This window comes from Rhea pennata, chromosome 2, assembly GCF_028389875.1.
Source record: "Rhea pennata isolate bPtePen1 chromosome 2, bPtePen1.pri, whole genome shotgun sequence".
Classification (NCBI taxonomy): domain Eukaryota; kingdom Metazoa; phylum Chordata; class Aves; order Rheiformes; family Rheidae; genus Rhea; species Rhea pennata.
This window is the reverse complement of record NC_084664.1, coordinates 108,565,597-108,590,320: the sequence shown is the minus strand read 5'-3', so window position 1 is coordinate 108,590,320 and position 24,724 is coordinate 108,565,597. Positions and strand designations below refer to the sequence as shown.

Below are 24,724 nucleotides of genomic sequence, written 5' to 3'. Positions count from 1 at the left end.
CTTTGATAAAGTGAAAACGAAAAATTTCTTGTCGAGAAGACGTTCAACTGAATTCCCATTCAATTAGTGATTCCAGGATGTGAGATTTATCTCCTAAGAATCTATTCACATGGGGAAAAAGTATTGAGGATATTTTTAGAGATACTACAGGAATTCAGTTGTCCTAACCACATGTTAATTTTTCACCTGTAATGTGAAAAAGGCTTAATTCACAGTTAGATTTACTCTGAAAATAAGCAAAAGAAGTGAAAGGAAGAGATATGTTTTTTCAGACTTCAGAAAGGTTGCCAGAAGTATTATAAACACTAAAAACTAAAAAGCAGGTAGCTAGAATCTTCTTAATGATTTACAACTTGAGATGAAGTGCTTAGGAAGCGTTTCCAACAGACAGATACAACCTACGGATGCTTCTCACCTAGGCATGCTTCTCAGTGATCGCTGGTGACTGGTGGAGGGTTTCTCCGGCCTCATGAAGCTTTCTCCTCTCTGCAAGGTTGAAGGTCCCAGCGAGAAGATGGGGAGTGTGGAATATGGCTTTGATGGCAATCGCATCTGTCGTGAGCACAGCCAAAGGAACACATGAAGCATCATTATCAAAGATTACAGATTTTTAAGAAGGGATAAACCATACGTTTATTTACTTACTTTTTTGCAACACTGTGAGCATACAGGCCTGCGTAGGAAAGTGAGAGCATGAATTATCTAATTGGGAAAAAATTATATTTAAATCAAGAATATGGGATGAATGTTTTCAGGAGTTAGAATCCTGTCTTATCCCATTAAAAAAAAGCATTTTTACTTAGCTTCAAGAATAAACTAACTTCAGAAGATAAAAGGGCTAAACAATAACAACAGCTAAAAAGAAAACAGGGAGAATGAAGTAATCCCCTTTTTTCTCTAAAGGAACATCCTTTGGTAAGTGACACAAGAAGATCAGTGATTCCACAGATCTCTAACTGTCTCACTGTTTAACTTAAATTTTTTCATTTTGTCAACAAATAATTCATCCCTTCGCCCCCCCCTTCAATCCCCTAAAAGTAATCCAAAAGGTAACATATTCTTCTATCTTGAAATATTTTCCCCCAAAACAGGCACTTCGGAACTGTTGATGGAGGAATCTGAATAGTATCTATCTCATCTCTCCTAAGCATAAGAAAATAAATGAGTGTTTCTCTCACTTTTACCAAAAGATTTCAGTCTAAGGAAGTAGTTTTGCACTTAGGTAGGAATAGGTTTTACATACATTTTTTAACTTCAACTGTAATTACAGAAATTAAATAAAAAAACAATAAACACTGTGCAGCAGAATTATTGGCAGGTTTCTAATGTATAAATCCTTATATTTCACTCTGAAATGGTACTTATTTATTATTAGATATCAAATATTTACCTCTTACAGAACTGACAAGTGTAGGACCAGGTAAAGAAAGAAAACCTTCTTGTCCGACAGCAAAAGCAGAGCTAAAAGAAGAACAGAGGAGTTCAAAATTTTAGACAAAGTCCTGCACAATGATGAGTTAATCTGTCAGTAAGACCCAGCGCTGGGGTCCACACTTCCAAGAGGGTATTGAATGATCCAGAAATTTATCTTTACGTATTTAGAAATACTCTTTTACATGCCAGCCTAAATTAAATAACCGCTTATTTTCACTCCTCCCTTACCAGTTTTTATAGCATTGCTATAGAAAAAATAACAGCAAACTAAGAGTAATGACAGCAAGGAAGATTAACTATCAGAACTAAGGAACACAAGAACAAATGGGCCTAAGTTCAGCCACGAATAAATGTAGGCTGTAAATCAGACTGTTCCTAAGAGCCTGTATCAGGGTCTGGAACACCAAGTGGCTGCTTGCGGTAACATCTGATGATTTTCTTCAGTCCCACGTTCTTGAAAACTAGAGGAGATCCAGGAGAGAACTATAACAGCAACCTTACTTAAGGCAAACCTACTTTACAGTGAGATAACAAACCCATTCTATTTAGTTTATCCAAAGGAGGTAAGGATCACAGCTTAACAACATTTACATGGAAAAAAGGCAATGAACAATGAAGAGCATTTTAATGAAGCACAGGATGACATACTAGGATCTACAGACTGAGAGGTGAGACTAGACAAATCTGTTTAGAAATAAAAATGAACAATGTTAACAGCAGAAATTAATTAAACAAAGCATCTACTTACTCTGGAATTTGATAAAACCTCATTATTAAGTTTTATAGACCATGTCAATATGCGATGGCTGAATTTCTAGGTGAACTTTTAAGACTCTAGTTCCCTCTTCCTGAAACACATTAAATCTACTAAATAAATCCACACACATTAGACAGGTAGCCCTATAGCTAAAATACACTTTAAAGTCAAAATACATTTGTTGATGGTGTTCAATAAACACGAGTCAAAAAGAGGGGGAAAAGGACACTGCTTCTATTGGAAAATACCAATTACCAATCTGCGCATCACACGAGAAAAAGGCATTAGGCCTTTTTTCAGCATTAGGCATTAGGAATTAAACCTTCTTCTTGGGTCACGTGTTGCCTGACTTCTTTTGAAGGTTCTCGTTCCCTCTTTGCTTGATACACAGACCTCTGAGTATCCAAGCTAGAGCTCACAAGCAGCAGTATGAATTAACACATCTTTAGATACCAGGGTGAAATATCTCTGTTCATTTCATAATGCAGAAAAAACCAAACAAATGAAAAAAAACAAACCAACCATTCACAGACAGAAATCAGTAGATGCAAGTAGCAAAAGCCATCAGAGATTACATTTAAAAGGGAACTATACTTAAAAGGGAGTTACTGCTCTTACTGAGGAAAGTATGCACAGCCAGGAATGGAAAGAGGTCGCTGGCCAATTTAAGGAATATTACTGAGATTCTGTTCTGTTCACAAAAAAGTCAGCAAGAAACCAGATTTGGGACTTACATTTAGGATTCTTTCAATTTTCAAAAACTTGCAGTTCTCCAGAGTGCTTTTAAAGTACGCATAATTCAAAAACGCCACTGCAAAGCTCAAGCTGCTGGTTAGCACAGTGCGTCCTGCCTGCAGGGTGCACTGCCTCAGAGAGGTGGGACCTGAAGATGTATCTCAAAGGACCTAGGGACCTAGAGACTCTCAACAGGCAGCTCTAAAAGCTGGAAGATGGAAGCCAGGCACGGACAGGAAGGGAGAAAAAAAAAAAAAAAAAAAGAGAGACCTAATCTTTACCAATCTTTAACCAGGTGCCACTAAATTCAGTAATGTGATAAAACTTGTTATGGGCTTACCTAGAATATAACTGTGTTCCTACTCTAGAAATGGGAAATAAGTGAAGCCTGGGAAGATTCTGTTCATTTTGAGGAAGGAGAGGATTCATACCGAAAAACCTGCTTTAATTTTCTACTGCTAGTCGTAATTCTATTTCCTGGAATAAAAATGCTGAGCAATACTGCAGAAGGTGTAGGGACTGAAAACACTTTAGTCAGTGAACATTAAAGCATGCAAGCACAGATATGCTCTGATTATTATGCTACTGCATTTTTATAGAAGATCTAAACAAACAAGCTATTTCTACAAAAAGCTTTGATGTCTTCAGCATATATTTTAAGGGAACTGCTCCATGTGTTATATTTAGGGGGATGTCTGGTGGGTATTTATGTTTTTTCTTCCATACACTGTGCAAAACAGGTGGATCTGAGCAGCAAGCTTGGATTGCAGATCCCAGCTTGCTGTTGGGGGGGACGTGCGCAGGAGGTGTGCGTGGCTGGTCCCCCTCAAAAGGCTTCGGAGCCCCCTCTGGCGCAGGCATACCTTTCCCTTCTTGAGAGCAGTGTAGACATCTTTATATTGCTGGTACTTTTCCAGCTCAGCCTTCACCAGCACCTGACGGATGTGCATGACTTCCTCCACCGTCAGAGCGAGACACTCCACGGGGTAACAGAACTCCTCCTGGAAGCCAAAAAATCCGTATTATTTTGAAGCCAAAGCACTTCCTTCCTAGTCAGCCAGCCACCTGGTTAGTAACTCCAGAAATTGAGGATTTCTCCCCTCAAACTGGAATAGCATTGGCACATTCATGGGCATCACATGAGTTTCAAGCCAGCTGACAACGAAAGTGTGATCTGCACGGTCTGAGGTTCAGCCTTCACAACAATGAGAGTTTCTTCAATTTTCCTCCTCAAACCACCCATTACTTGCCTTTTCCTCCTATTTGTCTTTCATTTTGAAGATCCGTTTTAACCAATTAACATTCAGGTTTATAGTTTGGAAGGGAAAAAGTAATTTGGCACACGGTATTACTTGGGAGTCTTCTGTCTGAAGACAAGCAATTTCTCTGAGACTTTGTGGTGCCCAAAGTGGCCAAGGAAAGTTGTTAGTAGCCCATTCTAGCAGAAATTTTTATTCAGTGGTACCACATTTTGGTGCTCCCATAGTCAGAATCCCACCCGAACTACAGAAATATGTTGTGGTCGAGGCAGGAAAGTTCTCCTTTCGGCCGCCAGGACAGTAACAGCAGCATGTGAAGCTTTATACAGTAATCTTCAAATATAAAGCATGAGACTCAGTTATCCAACACTGCACTATTAATAGCAAAAAAGTTAAATACAGAGTGATTACAAAACAACTTCCCACCTATAGAATTTCTGTACGTTTTGTACTACAGCATTTAAGAGAAAATTATTGAGTACAGAACTCCTGGTTTTGGTACCACAGAATAAAAATCATCCCCCCAATTTGTAATCCAGCCCTGTAGTTGATTACTTAGGTCCAACAGAAAGACAGAAACCTCCGTGGGAATTCCCATCACTTTATGCTTAGTGAACCTTTTCAGCCAGCCCAGAGGGGCTGCTGTGCTGAACCGGCAGCGACAAGCGACGCGCTCTGAATACCCCAAGGAAATGGCTCCTCAAGCACAAAGACATTGCTGACAGTTTCAAGATCTCATTTACAAATCAGAGCGATGATTCAGACTAGTTGTGAAATGTTCAATTCACATGAACTTAAGAGTTCCTTTCTGTCTTTCCATTAGATTTAAAAGAAAATCTTTCTACGTTGCAGACCTGGCAAACATTAGCATTTAGGAACCACCACATTTTTAAAAACTGTTGTCTTACCTATCTAGAAAGGGAACACAAGGGAACTTCACTCTGTTTAAAGCACCCCACAAAAACTAGAATTGAGTTAAGTTTGTTCAATTTGTCAGCTAAGCCTTTGGGGTAGGTACCTCACCAGTTTTCTGGAAGAAACAAACTGTCAAAAGCAACTGCAGTTTCCTTGGAGGTGCAAAACTCCACAGCCACACAAAAATAACTTCTGTTCAGTAGGAGCAAACTCCTAGCTAACCGTCAGCTATCAGCATCTCATTTTGGGTCCTTCCCATAGCAACCGCCTTGCCGTGGAGAAAGCGCGGCGGGCGGCCGGGGCGCCCCAGGAGAGGACGTGGGTGGGAAGGCACCGAGCGCGCGGCGCCCGCAGACCCCCTCCCTTCTGCGCCGTGGGAGACTGCGGATCCCTCGGCGCTGAAGGAAGCTGACTCGGGGCTTTTAATCAATCAGAGTCCTTTGGAAATACGCTTCTTATGCGAAGGCACTTCCTTCGCCCTCCTGAACGCCCGTTCCTTTAATTTATGGGCCGATGCGGTCAGCGAACACTGTGCCTTTGGGGACGGTTTGTAGAGCCACTGTGGGTGCAGAGCAGGTACTAGGGGAGCAGTGTGGGTCTGCTGCACCAATTAAAAGTGCTTATCGCTACAGCAAACAGGAATAGCCAGCGGGCAACGGGGGAAACATAGAAAATGACATGTTTAAATGCTAATGTTTTAATTCCAGAGGTTACACAAGGACAACAAAATGTTAATGCAACATTGTATGAAAGATAAATATTATGCTGGTTTCTGAAAACTGCTCCAATTTTTTGCTTTTCAGAATAGAAATAAGTACACGAGAAAATCTTTAGTTTTAGCTTTGAGGCATTTAAATCAACCAAAATTAAACTAAGCATAGACTAAATTGCATTAAACAATGATGCTTTGGAGTTATTGCTCATATTTCCAACAATAATCTATAGCCAAATTAGGCAGTTCCAAGTGTGAGAACTTAAGTTCTCTGCAACACTTGCATATAACAGAACACATTAAAGACAAATCATGGTTTGGATGGTCTTGATTTTCTGGAATTGTACTCAATACTTATTTTAACATGAAAGAGAATTCAGTCTTCTTATTTTTAAAGGAAAAAATATTATTAAAAAAATACTGTTTTGAAGTTTCCATAACCCTCATGAGAATTTGCTTAACACTGACTGTGAAATCCTAAAATATATACCATAAGAGCTTAAGGTGTATGTATATACCTACTACTTTTTACGCAAGAAAAACAGGTACTAAGTATCTATCTAAGTATATACCCATAGAGTGAAATAAAGTGCTTTGTAGGTCATTCTCAGCATACACTCACCTAATAGGTCCTTACGACCAATGCGTTTTCACACTAATATATTCCTTGCAAATTTTCTCATTAGAGGATGACACTCGGCATTCAAACAAGTGTAATATGAACTAGTGCTGGATTAGCCACCATATGCTGCAATTCACAATTAGTCAAGCACTCTAAACTCTTCATGTTTTGCAGACTAAAACTTTCTAAAAAGTAAGCTAGACATCTGAACTATAATCTCTCCTGCAACAGGTTTCACATTTACAATTTTTGGTTGGGACAAGAAAAAGGAGGAAAAATTTAAAATAATCATGGTCAATTCTATATAGGGTTTTAAAAAATCAGCTTTTCTTTTTAGTAGAATTGCCTACCCTGGTACATAGCTAGTAACTATTCTGCAAGTTCTGATAAGTAAGTGTGCCGAGGAACAAAACCATATTTAAGTTTTTGAATAAAAGAGGTGGCAAATGCCCTTCCATTCTACATGATATATCTTGTTAGAACCACAAAAGCTTAATCTTTTTAACATAGTCCATGAATTACAATAACTCTGATGGATTTTTGCTGCAGGATCTTCATGTGCTGTAACATTTAAGGTCTGTCGCACTGATAATCTTATGATGTTGCATTTTTAGTTTGCTGTCCTTTCAGAACTGATTTCTTTTCCCCGTGAGGTGATTGATGAAACACATAAATATCCTACACACATTGAAATCAATGTCAATCAGGTGCAATGTCCCGGCCTAAGCTTTAATTCTTGCCACAGCTTAGGAAGTGCTCCCCTAAGAGGGAACATGCTGGTGAAGGTGATTTCCAAAGCCAGCAAAAAGAGGCAAACCTTTGCGGGTTTCCACCTGCTGGCAAAAGCTCTCTCACAGAGATAGTACATAGCCCCTGCCACCCCGCACATGGCTGCTTCAACGGGATGAGAGCTGAGCAGAGAAGCTGTTTGCATAGCTGAAAAAAGTGGTCTGAAAGTCATCCTTGGAAATAAACTGGTTATCCTAGGAACCTGAACAATAGATAGGAAGCAGAGAAGCGAATGCTGTGTATAAATGAAACCATTAACTTTGGTCCTCTGGATCATGAAAATAATGCCAATAGTGATCATCATCATCATAATTACTACTATTTAAAAAGCAAACAAACTACAAAAGCATTCATATGCACACCTCAAGACATTGGGTTCATCTCACTGATTAAACAACGAGTCAGCTCTCATGGGTAAGCACGGCACCAGACCGGATCCTGAAAAATAGCACTGAGCTGTCCTGCCGTGGTTACGCCTTTCCATTTGGCACTCGTAGGGTAACACATTAAAAGGACTAAGGCTGGCACCTTTCCAAGTCTGTTTCCCCTCCCCACCTACTTAGCTCTAATTCCCTCTGTCTGATGAGATGCCAGGTCACAAAACCGTAGTTAGTATGCAAGGCAGGCCAGTTCCCTGCTAATCCTGCTAAGAGACTGTACCAAAGTCCTGCCTGTTTGCAGTGGCACTGAGGAACTATTTATTGACGAGGCCTCTTTCACCTTGAAGAGAAACCATAACCCCAGGAGCAGATGATAAGAAACGAAACTCCCTCAATCCTGGAGGAAGGGATGAAGAAGTGTAAAATCAAATGAAAAATGAATAATATTCTGCACTTATTAGAAGCTTTTACTCAAGGACCTGCAACGATAAAAATGCAGCATCTGGCACAGCCTCTCAAAGAAGCTGGCATCCTCCGGGGAAGGGAAGATGCTGCAGCGAGTCGAAGCGTGGAACTGGGCCAGTGCCAGCGTATCAGCAACTACCTACTAAAATTAAAAACAAAGTATTGTGGGAGTTGTCTGTCACACCCTAGAGGGCACTATTGCCAAGATTAAGAATTAGCTCTCTAGGCATCAAATAAACCAGGTTCTTATTAAAGGAACACCATCTCGCTACTGATTTTCCTTGTTTTTCACTTCATAGCCAAAACCAAGTTAGGTGACAGCTCTGAAGCAAAAAACAAAACAAAACAAAACAAACAAACAAAAAAACCCTAGCAAAACTTATCCCATCTGTTCTAAAACATTAAGCAACATAGCTCAAGAATTCTGCAGATGTCTTTCTGCCCCATTTGGCTGATTTATCTAGCGACTTTTTCTTCCTTTCCTTTAACATTTTTCATGGGAGAGTGGAATAAATCAATGAATTTTTCTGCAACATTTTTACTTCATACAAATCTTTCTAGGTGTATGTCAGTAAACAGACTGACAGAGGAAAATACAAATGTGGTCAAAAAGGTCCTGTAAAGAATTTGATTCAGCTATTTAAAACAATGGCATTTTAAATAATAATAACAGATTTCTAAAATAAGAATAATGGACTTTTACATTCCATGATCCCCTCAAATACACAAGATGAGAGCAATGTTATGATGTAACATATTTAGATACATTAAAAATGTGAAAGAGTAAATGCCTCAGTGTAATATATAATGCTTTCTCCCCTCCTTCCTTTAAATAATGTGTGGGTGAATGACCATGGGCCTATCAGAAAATAAATCTTGTGCTTCCACATACAGTGAGTGCTGCAGGTGATGACAGAGCAATTCATTTTATGCTGATAACATCTTCAAGCACATGCTGAAGGAACCCTCCAGCTCAGGTCTTGTGCAATAAGTTATTCTCCAAGTTAACATCTGCAGAATTCTACTCACGCTGTGCATTTAGCAACACTCCTGCCTTCACCTGCCCTTCACCTGGAATGAGAAACTATGTTCTAGTTGGAAAGATGTAATAAACAAAATCCACCAGAACCTCTGAAAAGAAGTGGAGAAAACAAGTGAGAGCATTTGGAGATTATTTTGTTACAGTTCAACTTCATCATGTAATAGGTTTGGATCTCGGCCACCACTTCTTGGGTCAACAAGAACGCTCTTCAAAGCCCATTAATGCCACTGTACCAAAAGATGAGGCAAATTAATGTTGCCTTCCTTTCAAAACTTGAACATGTTTATCGATTTCTCTATCCACTAGCACCTCATGGGGCATACTTGGAAACCCTGCTGGTAGGAAAAGAGACAAGGAACATATCCTGCATGAAATGACAAAGCACTCAGTATGTCAGCAGAAAAGAACCAGGATTTCATACCCTTTGTCATTTATACTCTGTTGGAAAACAGTTCTCAATTAAAGCTAACTGATCAAAAGTACTGTACTTTCTTTCCAAGTAGCAGTACAGGTTTTTGCCTTAATGACTTCAACAAAGCAGCACAGTCAAACCTTAATTCGAATTACTGAAAGAGCTTTCACATGTATAAACATTAACCACACAAGTTCCTAAGATGGGAAGAAAATAAGCCATTCCATTAATTCGTTCATGCATTAACTAAAACATTTCCAACAACAGAAAAACAAAAAAGATCCACTGCTTTGGAATCATCTCTACTCAAATGGAAAGTCAGTTATGTGAAGCATATCTGTTTTGGTAACATTTTGAAATTAAAGCAAGGCATGTGGCTTTAACCACATAGTCCTAATCACAGTGCAAATGTTTTCTGAGGCACCTGTATCTGGGTTTTTGGATCAATACGCTAGAGAAACAAAGTTGAAATCTTGATTTCCAGATGTCCTTAGTAGCCAAAGGCTGTTTCTGAATTGAGGAGTTTTCTCTGAGTCAAGTTCTAATCACACTGAAGCCAAGTTTTACTTTTCATTATACTGTTAGCATGCCTCTTTTTCTCTCTCCTACTACCCACTCCACTTACAAGTGATCTGGAACTCTGCTTTGAAGGTGGTAAGAAGTGTCTCACATTAGTTGGTGTTTCCTTTTCAATGGAGTGTCGTCTCTGAGGTGGCTGCCGTCTCTCTGGTTGTGGTGTAGATGATATTGGCAAGAACTTTGGAGGCGCTAAAGATTTAACCGGTAGAAATAATGAGCTCTCATAAGAAAGACTGTTGAATAGCATTGTTCTGTACTTAAAACACCCATCACTTCGATAAAATTTCTCCTACTGGTGGCTGACGTTATGCATATACACACACAGAGTATTTTCACTACAGTCTGTTAGATGAATCACATTTTTCAAGTCTGAGAGAACAGGAATACTCATAAAACCAGCACATATAGACACACTACTTCCAATCACCAGTGTATGTACCATTGTACAATTAAGTATTTCAAGATACTGGTTTATGCAACTTATTTACCACTGGGCACAGAAAATACAAGATTACATATTTCAAGAGAAAAGCTTTTCCAGTGGAACACTTAAAAAAAATTAAAATATTTTTACACGGTAACACCTACAGTAACTGTAACTGAAAGAAAGAGAACAGATCCTGCCCTCTTCCCAGTAAGTACTTTTATTATCAGGAATACCAGTGATTGCTCGGTATCTTTCAAAGAAGTACATTCATTGAAATGCTGACAAAGGTGCAGGAAAACTAGTTTTAGGGTGAAATATGTTTTTGTAGCAACAAAGCCTTTTATGAGCACAGCCAAACTGCTCCCTATTCACTAATCTGAGTTCTTCTGCACTGCCATATCAAATTCAAGATCCCAGTTGTTCTCTTTAGACTTACTTACTACAGAGTTGGCCTGAAATTCGTTCAAGACCGCTTAAAACTGATATAAAGATGTCATTCCACAACAATGCTCCATGACACTACTGAATTCTCTAAATAAGCCTGAAGCTCAACTATGCAGAACAGGAATTTTTGCAAATGCAAATAAGGATCTGATATGTCCCCACCTCAGCCTGGGAACTGAAGATCATAAATACATAAATACTTCCTTTGCAAGGTCTAAATGAAAACTTTTGGCTCAAAACAACAGAAAATTAAAGTGAAAATGTATTTTCTTGTGTAGGCTGACCAATTCCCCCCTTTAAAACTAGAAGACATAGGAACCACAGAGAACATACAGTGCTGTATTCTAATATCATGCATAAATATTTGGCTGAAAAGGATGTACACACTTTTTTCTGAATATGTTGGTAAACTATATAGGAGCTATAGCCTATATAGGCTATAGGAGTTTACATTACTGTAAACTTGTCTTCATGAGTTAACTGAGTTAATGTCACTACAGGCCAAAATTAAGAACTGATCTTCTCTTTCCAACACACTGTCTCAGTAAAATGCCTTTTCACACTCTTCCTGCTAATTCTAGGACAAAAATGATGTTTAGTCCAAGAATGTTTTAAAAATATTTTTCTACTCTTAAAACACTTGCACTTGTTTCTCTTGTCTCCAGAAGTTTGAAACTTTCTGTTTCACAAAGATATCCCATACTGGATAGCACAGGCTAACGCCTTCCAGTCATTAATCAGACTTGAGCTATTCAGTAGGCTCTAGGCCTGCTGAACAAGCTTCACAGACTTATTCCATTAATGCTACTCAGCTTGAGCTTTCTATAAAAGAGTTTGAGACAAAGTGCATAAAACAGAAGACAACAGAAGTAGAGAAAAGCAGCCCCTGTGCTCTCCTCTAATCAAACTCACTCTTTCTGCTGCTTGTGCCTTCCTGAAAGGGGTCTTCCACCTGGGAGGGGGAAACGCTGCTGCTACTTGCTGATTTGTGCGCTGACTCCTCCTGTATGGAAACAAAAAGAAAAGAAATGCAAGTCCCTCTGATTTTTTTTTTATCATATTGCTTCTTATCCACACAGAAATTACAAGCTATCAAAGACATATTACACCATGAAATCATTCAAAATTCTAGAAGTACTGAGAAAAATATTGACTCTAGGCAGCACTGAGTAAATGGAATTTTCTAAGTCCAACTTTTTCAGAAACTGAATAAATAGTATTGGATTGGGATTCAGTGTATTTAATTATATCCTAAAAGAATACGATCAGAAAAGATGTAGATGAATCCATTGTAATCTGCTACTTTTCCTCAAGTAACTGCTCGTGGTATTCAGGGTCTTCTAAGGATTTGTAACTACAAGGGACAAATTAACTCAACTTCTTATCTCAGACTAGCAAGGAATCAGCACTTGCACTTCTCCGGTCTCCAGAGGAATGAGACCCACTCCTATATGCAAGTGACTCGAGTAAAGAGAAATTAATCAGATCTCCACCGCACTGTTCCTTAATCTGTAATCCTGCTGCATTTCTTCCTTCCTTCAGTATCTCATAGAAATCTTATTCATTACGTAAACATGTTTCATCACTACAGCCAACAGTAATTCTTGCAAGATGAATGGAAATGAGGCAGGCTTTGACTAACACATTTCAGCTATCGAAGGAGTTATGTCACCCCAAATAAACCCTTTGCCTTCACCTCAGATCTCTGTCTTCAGCCACCAGACACGAGCAAGATGCAGATCACCGCAGGAGCCTCCCGAAGGAGCGGAGCTGAAGGACCGACTGTGACTGCTATTTAGTTCTGTTGGGAATGCTTTTAACCAAAGACATTTGCACCGTTTAAGTTGCCGACTTAAAAGACCAAACAAGTGATCTGCTCTAAAAGCCAGCAAAGAGCTGAACTTCTCTGTCACAGACTTCTTTAGTTACATGAATTACAAGCAGGAAAATCTCCACTAACCAAAATAATACCTTCTTGGGTAACAGAAAATGAGGAAAGAAAACCCAACAGGATCATCTCAATGAACACCACGCATCACAGGACAGAGACCTTTACCAATTCCCACCGGGTGCTCTGCGCTGAGCCCGAGGACAGGCACCGCGCTGTACACTGTGCCCGTCCACGTGCCGCAGAACAGCATTACTCAGAGACTCAAAGCAGCCCCGACCCCCAAACCATACATGCACTAATACCCCTGTAAAATAGTTGCAATGAGAAACACGTAGGGAAATTTGAGCAGTATATTTAGCTACGTCAGCTGAAGCACTTCCAGAACCCGGTAAAATCTATTTAGAGCTAGCTCAGAGATCGTTACACAGCACTGCCTCAGGCCTCACAGTCACCCTAAGAGACTACTGAAGAACTTGCAAGGTAACAGGGTGCACTGAACTTTGAAGGTGGTACAGCAGTGTTCCCAAGATGAGCGTGACACGTTTAAACTTCAGGAAGAAGAATAATCACCCTTGGAAGTGAACCGCTCTGAAGTAAACTTCTCGCTTTGTGGAAGTCAACTTATTGCTGAGTGAAAGATTGCTTTTCCATTGCCAAAGAAGCTAAAAAACTAAAATGAAGAACTAAATAGTCTACTTGTCAGTTAAAAAAAAAAAGAAAAAAGAAAAACAATGTGGCCGTGCTTCTCATTTTTACCAAAAAAAAAAAAAAAAAAAAAGAAAAGCAGCTAGTGTTTCAGAGCAGGCTTGCTGAGCAGTAGCTGGGGGGCGGCTGGCTCTGGGCACCCCTTGTTCTAGAGAAGTCTCTCCTATGGGCGGCCTCTACCTAGTTCCGACCAAAAATGAGGACTCTTTCAGAGCGTTTTTGGCATTTTACACCATGAAGTTTCATAAAAGACTGAATGATTACATAAAATCATCTGTCAAGAATCTGTGTATTAAGTTTGTGTACACGGTTTTCTAGTTTTCTATTCTCCTTTTTCTTCCTGCTTCTCCTGTGTCTGAAACACTGGTGGTAAGAAGAAGGGAGACAAAATAAGTTGAACAATTGAAAATATCAAGAGGTTAATAAATTTTCAATGTAAAATTGCGAAACAGAGATAAGAGAAACTTTTCATACGACATACTAATTTTGATAACAGCCATGTTTCAGTGGAAAGAAATAGCCAAAAGTTGTTACTGTTCTTCATTCCACTTCTGAATCCAAGGCGGATGTGATGCCTCAATCACATGCTGCAAAGACACATAGCACGCGACATCTCTGTTTGGCTCCCATTTTTGCAAAAGTTTTCCAGTTACCTCACTGAATGAAACAGGAATAAAAATACTAAATTGTGTTGTGATCACTTGAGGAATGTTTCCTTGAGGATTTCTGGTAGCCATCCCTGTGGTCTAGGAGTTGTGAAAAAGCAGAGAGAAAGAAACGAACAGAAATAGGGCAATAAGGGCCTTCTCTGCAGGAAAGAGCTACAGGAAGGATCCCAGGAGCGACCCTTCCTGTTCTAAGGAATGGGAGGGAATGAACTGTCAGAACCAGTGGATGTATACAAAAACCAGTAAGTATAATCAACTCAGGGAACATGGAAGCCAGGAGCTGATGCATTAGATTTAACGCCTACACAACAGGTATTCCAGGTTGGCCATTTCAAATTCCTTTTTCTGTGTACAAACACATGAGCTGAAAATGCTATTACTGCCCCATGATTTCTGAAGGATGGAAGGCTTTTTTGAGAGTGAAATCTTGTGTAGGAATGACAGACAAATATTTTCATGAATTTCTTCCTATCAATACAGTAATTATTGTATTTTACAGTAGACAATATGACATTTTACAGTCAAAGTTGCATCAACTCAACTGCAGGCTTTTGCATAGAGCTAAATCACTATAATTTTACTTGTACTGAGAAAGCTGCAGCTTCAAACGTATCACCTTAAAGCACCTGAATGTGCTACTGATGTGATTTTCATCCACAAACACCTACGGTTTCCTTAGAAAGACATAATTTTTATAGCTGTATCAAAAATGGGCATTAGATTGCTACTTCCCTTGGCCACACAGGGCAAGATGGTACATCTTGCTCCCCTTCTGAAACTGTGATTGTAGTGGCAATGCAGAAAAAGGCAAGGACAGGAGGCAGAAACTGTCTGTACAATATTCAGCCTTGCAAGCAAATGGAGGTGTATCAGACCTTTCTTTTCACCTCTGGCCGGGAATACGGAGTGCTGGGGCGTAGCCAGTATCCCAGCTGACAGAAGAACAAAGGGGAAGCAGGGGGGAAAAAATGTGTCCGCGTCACAGCTCATTTGGAGGTCTGCGGCTCAGCAGTGCCAGTGCTCTCAGCCTGTAATTTAGGGCATTACATAGCCATAATTTAACTGCCAGTGAGTAACTTCAAAAAGGTTAAGCTCAATTCAAATTGCAAGCAGAGAGGTGGCTGAGTCGTTCATAGGAAATCAGGACAACACACTTTTTTTTCTTCTTCTTCTTTTTTTTTTTTTTTTTTTTTTTTTACATGTTATGTACAAAGCAAAAGTCAGCCAATAAATAAGATGTTTTGATAATGCTATCTTCACTTTCCTCCAAGGTTCTGTGTCTCATCATCTTTGTCAGCTTGGAAAATTTCACCCAAACTCCTTCCGGTTTGTTTACTGCTTTGCACTGTGCTTGAGCCCCAATCAGTACTCTGCTGGGCATTTTAATCATCTTAATTGCTTCACCACCTACTTCTGTTAACTCAGACCAATACAACATCTGTTCTTTGTGAAAACATTACGAGATTGATTTATTTTCAATTTATCTTCTGCAATATGCCCTAAAGTTTTTTTTGTGTGACTTTGCTTGCCTACACAGTAATCTCTAATCAATAATCACAGTCACACAATTTATTTCTTATTCCTTGAAAGATCACTTCACATTTCCCTTCACAGAATTTCCTTTCATTGATTTCTGCTCATTTTTCCAAGTCAGATATCATGTTGCATTAGCTCTGGGATGCACTGAGCTACAAACTGGGAAAATATGAGTTCAAGATCCAACTCCTTTATTGACAGCTCTTCATATCCTTGCATCCTGCTCAGCACCATTAATATTAACAAAACCTCATATAGTTGCTATTTTAATTTTAAAGATTGCAGAATGCAAATCTCTTCTGCTTTGAGACCAGATGCAGCAAAATATACACTCTCACAAGTCACCCATAGGATAACCCTAATACAACAAGGGCCAACCTTCCACTGGTCCTGAAAGTATGCATCAAAGAGATACATTTGTCCCCATATATACTTCTCTGTTACCCCCTTATCTCTCAGCTTTGATACCTTTGTCAGTACCGTGCGGGGAAACCCATCCCTCCTCATTTACTAGAGTGGAAGAGACAGGGAAGACTGCCTTTCCTAGGCTAAAATTAGCCTCAGTGAATAAACTCTGCTGGTGTGTGCTTTCCAGCGTGCCTATCTAACTTTCAGAAAGGTGGGAACTCCATTAATAATACTACCTGTCCAGAAGACCAAGTTCATTCTTGAGCACGTAACATTGGTACTTGAGGACTATATATAACGTGGCTTTTACATTAAGAGTTCTTTTAAGCTTTTCTCCTTTTTATACTGTTCTAAATCATTAAATCTCTGCTTGAAAAGGGACGGATTCAAAGTTGTTTCCCCATCTAAATGATATTTGATTGTTCCTACCTGTGAAATATTTGCTGGGTTATACTTCCCCAAGCCTCCATCACAAACTGACCCCCTGTCATTTGCATTGAACTCCAAGCTTTTTGGCATAGGGAATGTTCATCATTAAAAGCCGGCACGGTAATGCTGGGCTCTCATCTCATCAGCTTTAGTGACAGCTCCTGCACAGGTGCAACAAGAGTGCAATACATTTGCCTGCACTCCCAAAAGTATAATTTGCAACATATGCAGATAGATACTGGGCACTTAATAAGTGAATACTGGGTTTAAGGCCAAATCATCATTTAACCTTTTTATAGAATCCTATGATTTTTAAGGTCTGATCTAAATATTTTTGAAGTTATGTGGACTGATAAAAGTATCATGGAAAATACAGATTATAACATACAAAATCATTTCTTTAGTTGATCACCTCAGCAAATTAAGACTCAAGACTCAATTCCGACAAACTGAGAATCAAGCTGTGCCTTGGTGTTTTACCTCTGAATCCGAGCTGTCAAGTTCAGCCAATGTGGGAGCCTTAAGGAGTCTCTTTCGTTGTACTGTTGCTTGCGCGGCACCATTCTGCTTTCCTTGTGGTGCCAAGCTACCGTTCACTACAGAGGTGCCTACTAATTTTCTTCCAACCTCTGGCGTAGATACATCTAGCAGAAGAAATAAAACAATTGGTGCTTGGACACTGCACACTACATAGAACAATCAACTTTTATTTTATCTTTCCAAATCTAACTGTCAAGGCAGTGCACACAAAAGGAAAAAATTACTGTGATGATAGTTATACATGAATGATTATTTTATTTTAGCAGTACATTGCTCAGAAAACTACAGGTCATGACTTGTGGTACAGATGCAACATGAAAGAATGGAAGCAGTGGAAAAAGCAGCAATGCATGATACTAAAAAAACAAAACAAAAAACCCAAAAACCAAAACCTTCAGTCAAATTCTAATGAACTTTTAAAAAATTTCCTGTATTAAAACTGAAAATATTCTTCCTTCAATGTATAGTCTATAATTAACTATATAAGTATCAGAACAAACATAAATGCACAACCATATCTAGACAAGGGAATTTCCAGTGAATCTGAAGAATTCACCCCATGGAAATGATGAGTTTTAGCATGGAACAAATCCAGTTATTCCTGTAAGGACACAATTACACTTAATTGTTGTGTATGCAGAAAAGTAATAAAAATGAACTAAATAACTAGCATTCGCCAAAATACATGTACAGTTCTTAGGTTTGCATGGAAATTTGTATTAAAAACATTTCTGTGATGTCAAATCTTTATGTAACAGCAGAAGCATGAGGCTCCAGCTCCATTTTCATCTATGGGCATTTTATAAGGAGGTAACTCCATTGAGTAAATTACTCCGGGTTTCTGCCAGTGTGCAGTGAAGTTGCATCTCTGATAACATAAGCATGGGGTTTGCTGTGCTCAGCCTCACCTATGTTTAGCTTAGCTTAGATGAAGATAATGACCTGGCTTCGGTAATTGAGCTTAGAGTTTGGTCTGATAAATCAGTTTTATCCCTGTAAAAGTACAAAGAACAGTGTTCTGATCTGAAGAAAATTATGTTGGAGGCAGCAGGAAGAGAAGCATTTAATCAGAAGATAGATCTCCCATTTGCATGGATGCCTAAGCATCTGGTCTTTCTGCAAATGTGTGCTTCTACTCATGTAATTATAGGACTCCTTCTCAGTCTTGGAATAACAAAGTACCTCCAGGTATTCAAGGTTAAGGTAATGAAGGGTTATTTTTCTGATTTTATATATGGTGAACAGAGGTACAGAAGGCTAAATGACTTGTACCTTGAGTTACCCAGAGAACTATGACAGAGTAACCATACAACACAGATATTCCCAGTGCCAACAACATAAGCGCTCACACATCACTTGGAGTTACGTATTTAGTTGCACTGAATAAACAGACAGACACTTGCCACTGCTGATACACTGCAATTTGCATTGGTAAAAGCTGTTTTTGCACAAAGTAGGTTAAAATTACAGTCTAGACAAAGTCTCGATTGCAGTAGTAGGTCTGTTTTACAACATTCTCACTGGACTGCAATTTTAGGAGGAGTTAAAACAAGATACATTTAAAAGAGTTAATTAGGTCACTGTTAAATGCTGGAAACTAACAGGGAGAAAGGACAGGGGATATTTTGTAGTTTCTCTCTAAATCATACCTTCAACTGGGAATGTAAAAGAAGGGGACATGTGGACTATTAATGCCATGGTGACATTCCAAGCCTATGAATCTGCATACTACAGCGTTGCTACTGTCTTTGGGTCCTCCCTACAAAGGGTCGCAATCAAAGACTTAGACTCTCTAAACCTTAGTTCCTCTCTTCAAAGGCTTTACTAACAGACATCCTGAGCACTCCAGCTTCTCAGCCATGTTTTTCTTCCCACTAGTTCCCCCCCCACCCCCACCAAAGGAGTACAGCATGGGTGTCCCTCCGTATCAAATACACTCCTGCTGTAACAACTGCTCAACACAATCCCAGAAAGCAAGAGGAGCAAAATGAAAACCACTCTGCCTCCCCTCCCCTGCTGCCAGTACCAGTTCTTGAGACCTCATAATTAGGTGGCACGAAGCCAACTGCAGGCTTTCCCAAATGCACGAGGGGAAAACTTTTGATACGTTTTTTGATTGCACTTGACTGGCCAGTGCAGCAGCCCTGGCAACAGGCACATGGCACACAAGGGCGACAGCCTTTCTCTCCAAACCTTCCTGGCTGAGGCCTCCGCTGCCTGACAGCAAGGGGCTCCAAGGATGGATCAGAAGCATTGCTGGACTCACCAGGAGAAAAATGATGGGAAGACCAATAGCATTGCTCTCCTTCCGAAAAATAAGATCTATGACCAATGTAGAGAAAGGAAAGGGGAGGAGGGCATCCACCAGGCATCCCCTGGCACTGTGGCATGTGATGAAAAGAACTGGATAGTTAGGATCTATATGTCATGAATCAGTATTTTTAAAAGAATTTAGGCCCCTTCTCTAGAACAGTTTCTGATTCATTTAGGATGTAATTTATGTAGCCAATCACTACCTGCAAAGCCTAAAACAGTTTTTATTTAAGCTCACAAATGCGTGAGTTGTTCAGAAACATTGTTTTGAAGTCTTTTTGAAATACAGAGAAACTTCAGGTGGCTCTAGAAGATGACAATTTATTGTATTTGCTTTGAGGGGCTCTTCAGTAAGAAATGACATTTATTACTGTTCTTTCTTCTAAAAAAAAAAGGAGGAGGAGTGTTTTTATAATTTGAAAGCATTGCAACAGTTGCAAAACAACAAAAAAAAGTAAACTGGAAAAATACGCAATTTATAAAATCAGTTTTGGCTACTGCTTTTGAGTTCAATTTATCACTCCTACACTTACAGTACTGTTTATATATAAAATATACATATATATACACACATGAATAAATGGATTGCCATAATATAAGGAGGAGATCATGAAATTTTACAGTTTCAGCAAACAGATTTCAACAAAGCCAACTTGTTCTATAATTAAATCCAGAATTTGTTAACTGATAGGCAGTAAAAAAATGTTACTTTATTTAAGCTATTTCAGTGATGTATTCAGACAGCAGAAACACTACCATGTGGCAAATAACCACACAGCACCATAAACAAGATAAAACAAGAAACAACCAATAGATTAATGTTTATAAAAATGGATACGTTAAAAAAAAAAAAAAAAAAGTAATGGGCAACTCTGAAAAAAGAAGCTAAATTTACTTTAAAAAAAATAAAACAGGATAGCAATTTGACCAGCTCTAGTTTCATAGAACATCTGAACATTTTGAAGATGATTTAGCTGATGCCAAAAAAACCTTGTGCAAATAACAGCCTGGAATTAAGATTTTATTAGAGAATTAAGACACATGGGGAGAGTGGCATTTCTCCAGGTTGACAGGAAGTCAGTACAACGAACAGTACCTGCAACTGGAGGAATGTTTGGTTTCTTTGAGATTCTTCTAAAACTGTCATTAACAACAGGAAATGAAACAGAAGGTCTTGCATTTGATTACTTGACTACATACTTTCAAAATCAGCATGTAGACCTTTATGTGTTGGCCTCCTGTGACTAGTCTTAAGAAAAGATAACTTTAAAAAAAATGGTAATTTGAAATTTGCCTTTATTTACATGTAAGATTATGTCTCTTATGAAACAAGGAATTAGGCTAACTACAGATTACAAGCAAACTGCAGCAGTCATATAACCATATGCTCTCTCTCTCCTTACCAGCTCTCATTGGCAAATAATGAGAACAGAAACCTCAACTTGGTTCTATATAGCAAATATACTCCTTAATCTTAACATCTTACATTGAGTTTAAAATAAGACCAAAAAAGATTTGCAGAATTAACACAGAACTATCTTTTGTTAGTTATTATGGTAATACACTGGGAAATATTATATGATGAGTAATGGTAACAGAGATGTGTTGTTCCTTTCAGTGGACTGAGATGTTGAAGTCAGGCACGAGAACTAATAAATTAGTGTACCGAAGGGTAAGTGTTTCCAGGTGCTTGCATTGCATTCATTCCTGCACTAGCTAAACTAACAATTACTGGGGCTTGGTGAAGGTCCTCCCTCCCAGTGATCTGAAGCACAGATTCAGTAAGGCCAGCAGTAATACTTGTCATCTCACAGGGTTGGGAGAAAAAGGAATAATCCCCCTGGAGCTTGGGTTTAGAGTTCTTCAGTTTTCCTCTTCTTCTCTCTAAGCCAGCTTGCATACACCCCCAAGGAGGAAAGAGCTTGTGTGTTAAGACTGTCCAGTCTTTTGAGCCACATGCAACACAGCCCACGGAAGTAAAGTTGGTTTTAAACTACTTTTCTACTTTGCTAATAGAAGAAATGGCCAACAATTGTCACAGTCCCTAGCTGATACCAAAACAGCTTTCAGATTATTCTCATTACATTTGACTACTGCTTGGTCCTTCTATTCTGCCGGTTGGAAACGGCAGGGTGAAAGGAGGTCCCACACACGCCCTCCTTCTTCTCTTTGCAGTGACAACAGCTGGGAGGTATGTGGAGCACCGTACCACCTGGATACCAGAGAAAGCCTCCTCAGACCTGGTCTGCACTGCCACAACAGTCACACACAGCAAGCTTAACAAAGCCCTGCCCCTGTCTTTTAGCACTTAACAGGAAACACTCCTGGGTTTCAACAGGTTTGTGTTTTTGTGACTGCAATTTGGTCAAGCAGAGAGCAATGAAAGCAGTGAGAGCACATATGCGAAAACAGCAATCATAGGATGAAAGCACAGTACAGCCTCCCTCCCCCCACCCCACCCCCAAAATAAAGAGGAAAGTAAAAACATTAGAAAAGCAGAAACGTTCAAAACTGCTGCTCATCTACCGACTCTGCACGGCCCAAGCCATCCAGCTCATCTATACTGCTCTTCTGCCATCTCACATCAGCCAAACATCAATCATCCTGAATTTACTGCTAAAGCCACTCTACGAGACCACTCAGCCCCGCAGTACGACACTACTCGCTGAGAAGCACGTGACTGGAAAAACAAAAATTTCAATCACATTTAGGAGATGGTTAAAGAAAACAGGAAGAATTCTTCAGTGGTCAGTCAAAAAAGCAAAGTTTTGTATTGTACAGATTGCTACAAAGCTGCTTCTCAAAAAGAAAAATATTATGGTAATGAGTTAATGGATTTATGGAGGGAGCAAGTATTTTTTGATTTAAACAAATGAGATGTCTCAGGATTCTTAAAAATAACAGGCAGAAGAAGCAGCAAACAGACACATGTACAAGGATGGATCTGAACACTTCCCTTGCACTGGTCGTTGGCACACTCAGTTTTATATCTTTCAGCATCTCTGAAAGAAACAATACTTTTTAAAAACTGAAGTGTGGCTGTTTATGCTCTTATCTGTCCCCCAGGGGACCCTCTAGCTTTCAGTGGAGTTAAACATGATACTGAATACACGTCGAGTTTGAATCCCACCAGGCAGCTTTACAGTATGCGACCAAGGTTTCCCCAAAGGGCTTGAGCTGGTTTAACAGCTTGCCACCGCCATGGACGGGCAGAGCCTGCTCGCTCCTCCCGCCCGCCCTGGCTCGCCGCGTACCCCGGCCGGGCCACCGAGCAGCTGATCGGACAGAATCACTGAAACAGCAGAAATTTAGCTTGGCAAAAAAAAATAAAAGTTTTTTCCTGGGTTGCATGAGTTTCATCAGTTTATCTTGTGAATAAAGGCAGAGAGGAGCAGCAGGAATCAAATGCTTGGAGAGGGGGGCTTGGAGGGGAGAGGGGAGCTGGGTCCTCTCCCCTCCTCTCGGTGAGGGCAAGCTGCTCATTCGGCTCAGCCGCACCTTGACACCGCATTCACAGATCACTCCAGACCTTCCTGTACTACAAGAGCGTTGTGCTTGATTACATTGTGGTGATCAAGTAACTCCTGCACGGTGTTTCTTTACTGCAGAACACTAGCATTTCAGTCGGATTACGCCTTTCTGTGGGAAAAACGACCAAAAGGGATGAGAGGGCACATGGAGAGATAGATGAGGAAAACTCTGCAAGTCGCAGATGAGATGCATCTGTGTGAACCAAAGGGGAGGGACATAGCTGGTGTTGCTTCTTCACAGAATGAGAGGATGGATTTACGTGGAAAACGTTTTTCTCAGGAATCACCTAGAGAAAGCACCTACTTACACAGAGCATCCACAATCAGGTACTACCTATAAGCATCCCCTGCCAATCAATATGGGAAAGAAAAGATAAGCTCTCTCCTCAATGGACAAGTCTTTGAGGCTAACATGGAATATTTATATCCTCAAAGACAGGAATCTTTGGGCTTGAGCATCCTGGAAAGTCAGTGCACAGAGAGGGAGAGCTGAATTCACTTTATGGCTAGTCAGCACAAACTCTTTCTGAAGTAAAGCACAGTTTGCACAGCTGGTGCATATCCAGCTAATGACCCAGTAAAAGGAAACTTTAAATACCATGAGTCCCACGTAGTTGAGGGATCAGCCATGGAATCCTCTGTATCAGCTAAGTTACCAGCCAACTTTAGCCATTTACTTTGCAAACTGGTAAAGAATGAAGGTTTAACCTCTTTTGAGTGAACGTCTTTGATTTCACAACTCATAAAATGCACTGTGAAGACACTGGGAGAATTGAGAGCTTCTCTCTAGATTAGCATCACATGTATATTTATTCAAATCTAGAAAGGGAGAAGACTTAAAAAGTAGTTTTTAGATCTTCTGAGAAGTGAAGTACTGCAAAAGATGATCAAGTCAAAAAGTGACTGTAAAGATACAAAGGTCAAATTAATAAATAATAGGCAAATTAGACTTGAATGTGATGTTGCATTCTGCAATTCATTATAGAGTCTGGAATAGCTCTGGACTATCTCATTTTAATTTTCTAATTTTAAACAGAATTCCAGCACTCTATTATAGCTGAAATACATTTGATTCTTATCTCTAGGCAGCCTTTTGTGGTAGAGGAAGCATAGGTATTAAAAAGTAATTTACCTCATGTCTAATTTTCACTGACCATATCTTGGAAGAATCCCTTCAAGTTTCTTTCTTAAATGGGAATTCAACAAACAGATGGAACAAAGTTCACAATAAGCACAATAACCACGTCAAGTGTCATTGCACCTTTTACCTGACAAGTCAAAACTGTGAGACATGCTAAGTGGCCGCACTGCTGTAAAAAAGAAATAAAAAAAAAAAAGAAAGAAAGAAAATGATTCAGCTGTTAGAAAAAAGAGGAGTAATGAAAGCAAAAGATCTGCTAGATCCACTACAAAACAAAAGATCCACTGTATTAGAGACATTTTGGATTATGTTGCTTAAATCCAAAATGTCAGCCACACTACTGCCTTGCTGTAGTAAAGCTTGCAAGGGTGAAAACTACAGTAGCATAAATGAGACTTGCAAACACAGCAAGTAAAAGATATATTATAATGTATAGTTGTAGAACAACATTTTTGGAATACAATAAATCAAATACCAAAGCATGAGGTAAGTATCTTAAAAACAGAATATTTTCACTTAATTGTCATGAAGGAGAGAGAGCACAAGAGGGAAGAGAGAAAGGATGAGGGTGAGAAAGAGAACATGCAAGAC

The 24,724-nt window shown here is 39.5% G+C and overlaps 1 protein-coding gene across 3 annotated transcripts in view; it reads right to left on the bottom strand.

The window, feature by feature from the left end:
* Window positions 1–24,724, bottom strand: part of SPIRE1 (spire type actin nucleation factor 1) — a 129,052-nt gene that overhangs the window by 4,139 nt on the left and 100,189 nt on the right. For 2 of the 3 annotated variants that reach the window (XR_009957657.1, XM_062570098.1), the window contains exons 9-15: window positions 17,090–17,253; window positions 11,885–11,975; window positions 10,148–10,290; window positions 3,790–3,927; window positions 1,391–1,461; window positions 646–673; window positions 416–552 (exon numbers count right to left, since the gene is read on the bottom strand). Coding sequence is in view for 2 of the 3 variants with exons in the window: in XM_062570098.1 (XP_062426082.1) it covers window positions 416–552; window positions 646–673; window positions 1,391–1,461; window positions 3,790–3,927; window positions 10,148–10,290; window positions 11,885–11,975; window positions 17,090–17,253 (772 nt within the window). In the remaining variant the exon portion in view is untranslated. The remainder of the gene's footprint in view (window positions 1–415; window positions 553–645; window positions 674–1,390; window positions 1,462–3,789; window positions 3,928–10,147; window positions 10,291–11,884; window positions 11,976–17,089; window positions 17,254–24,724) is intronic. The other variant, XM_062570099.1, reaches the window with a different exon arrangement.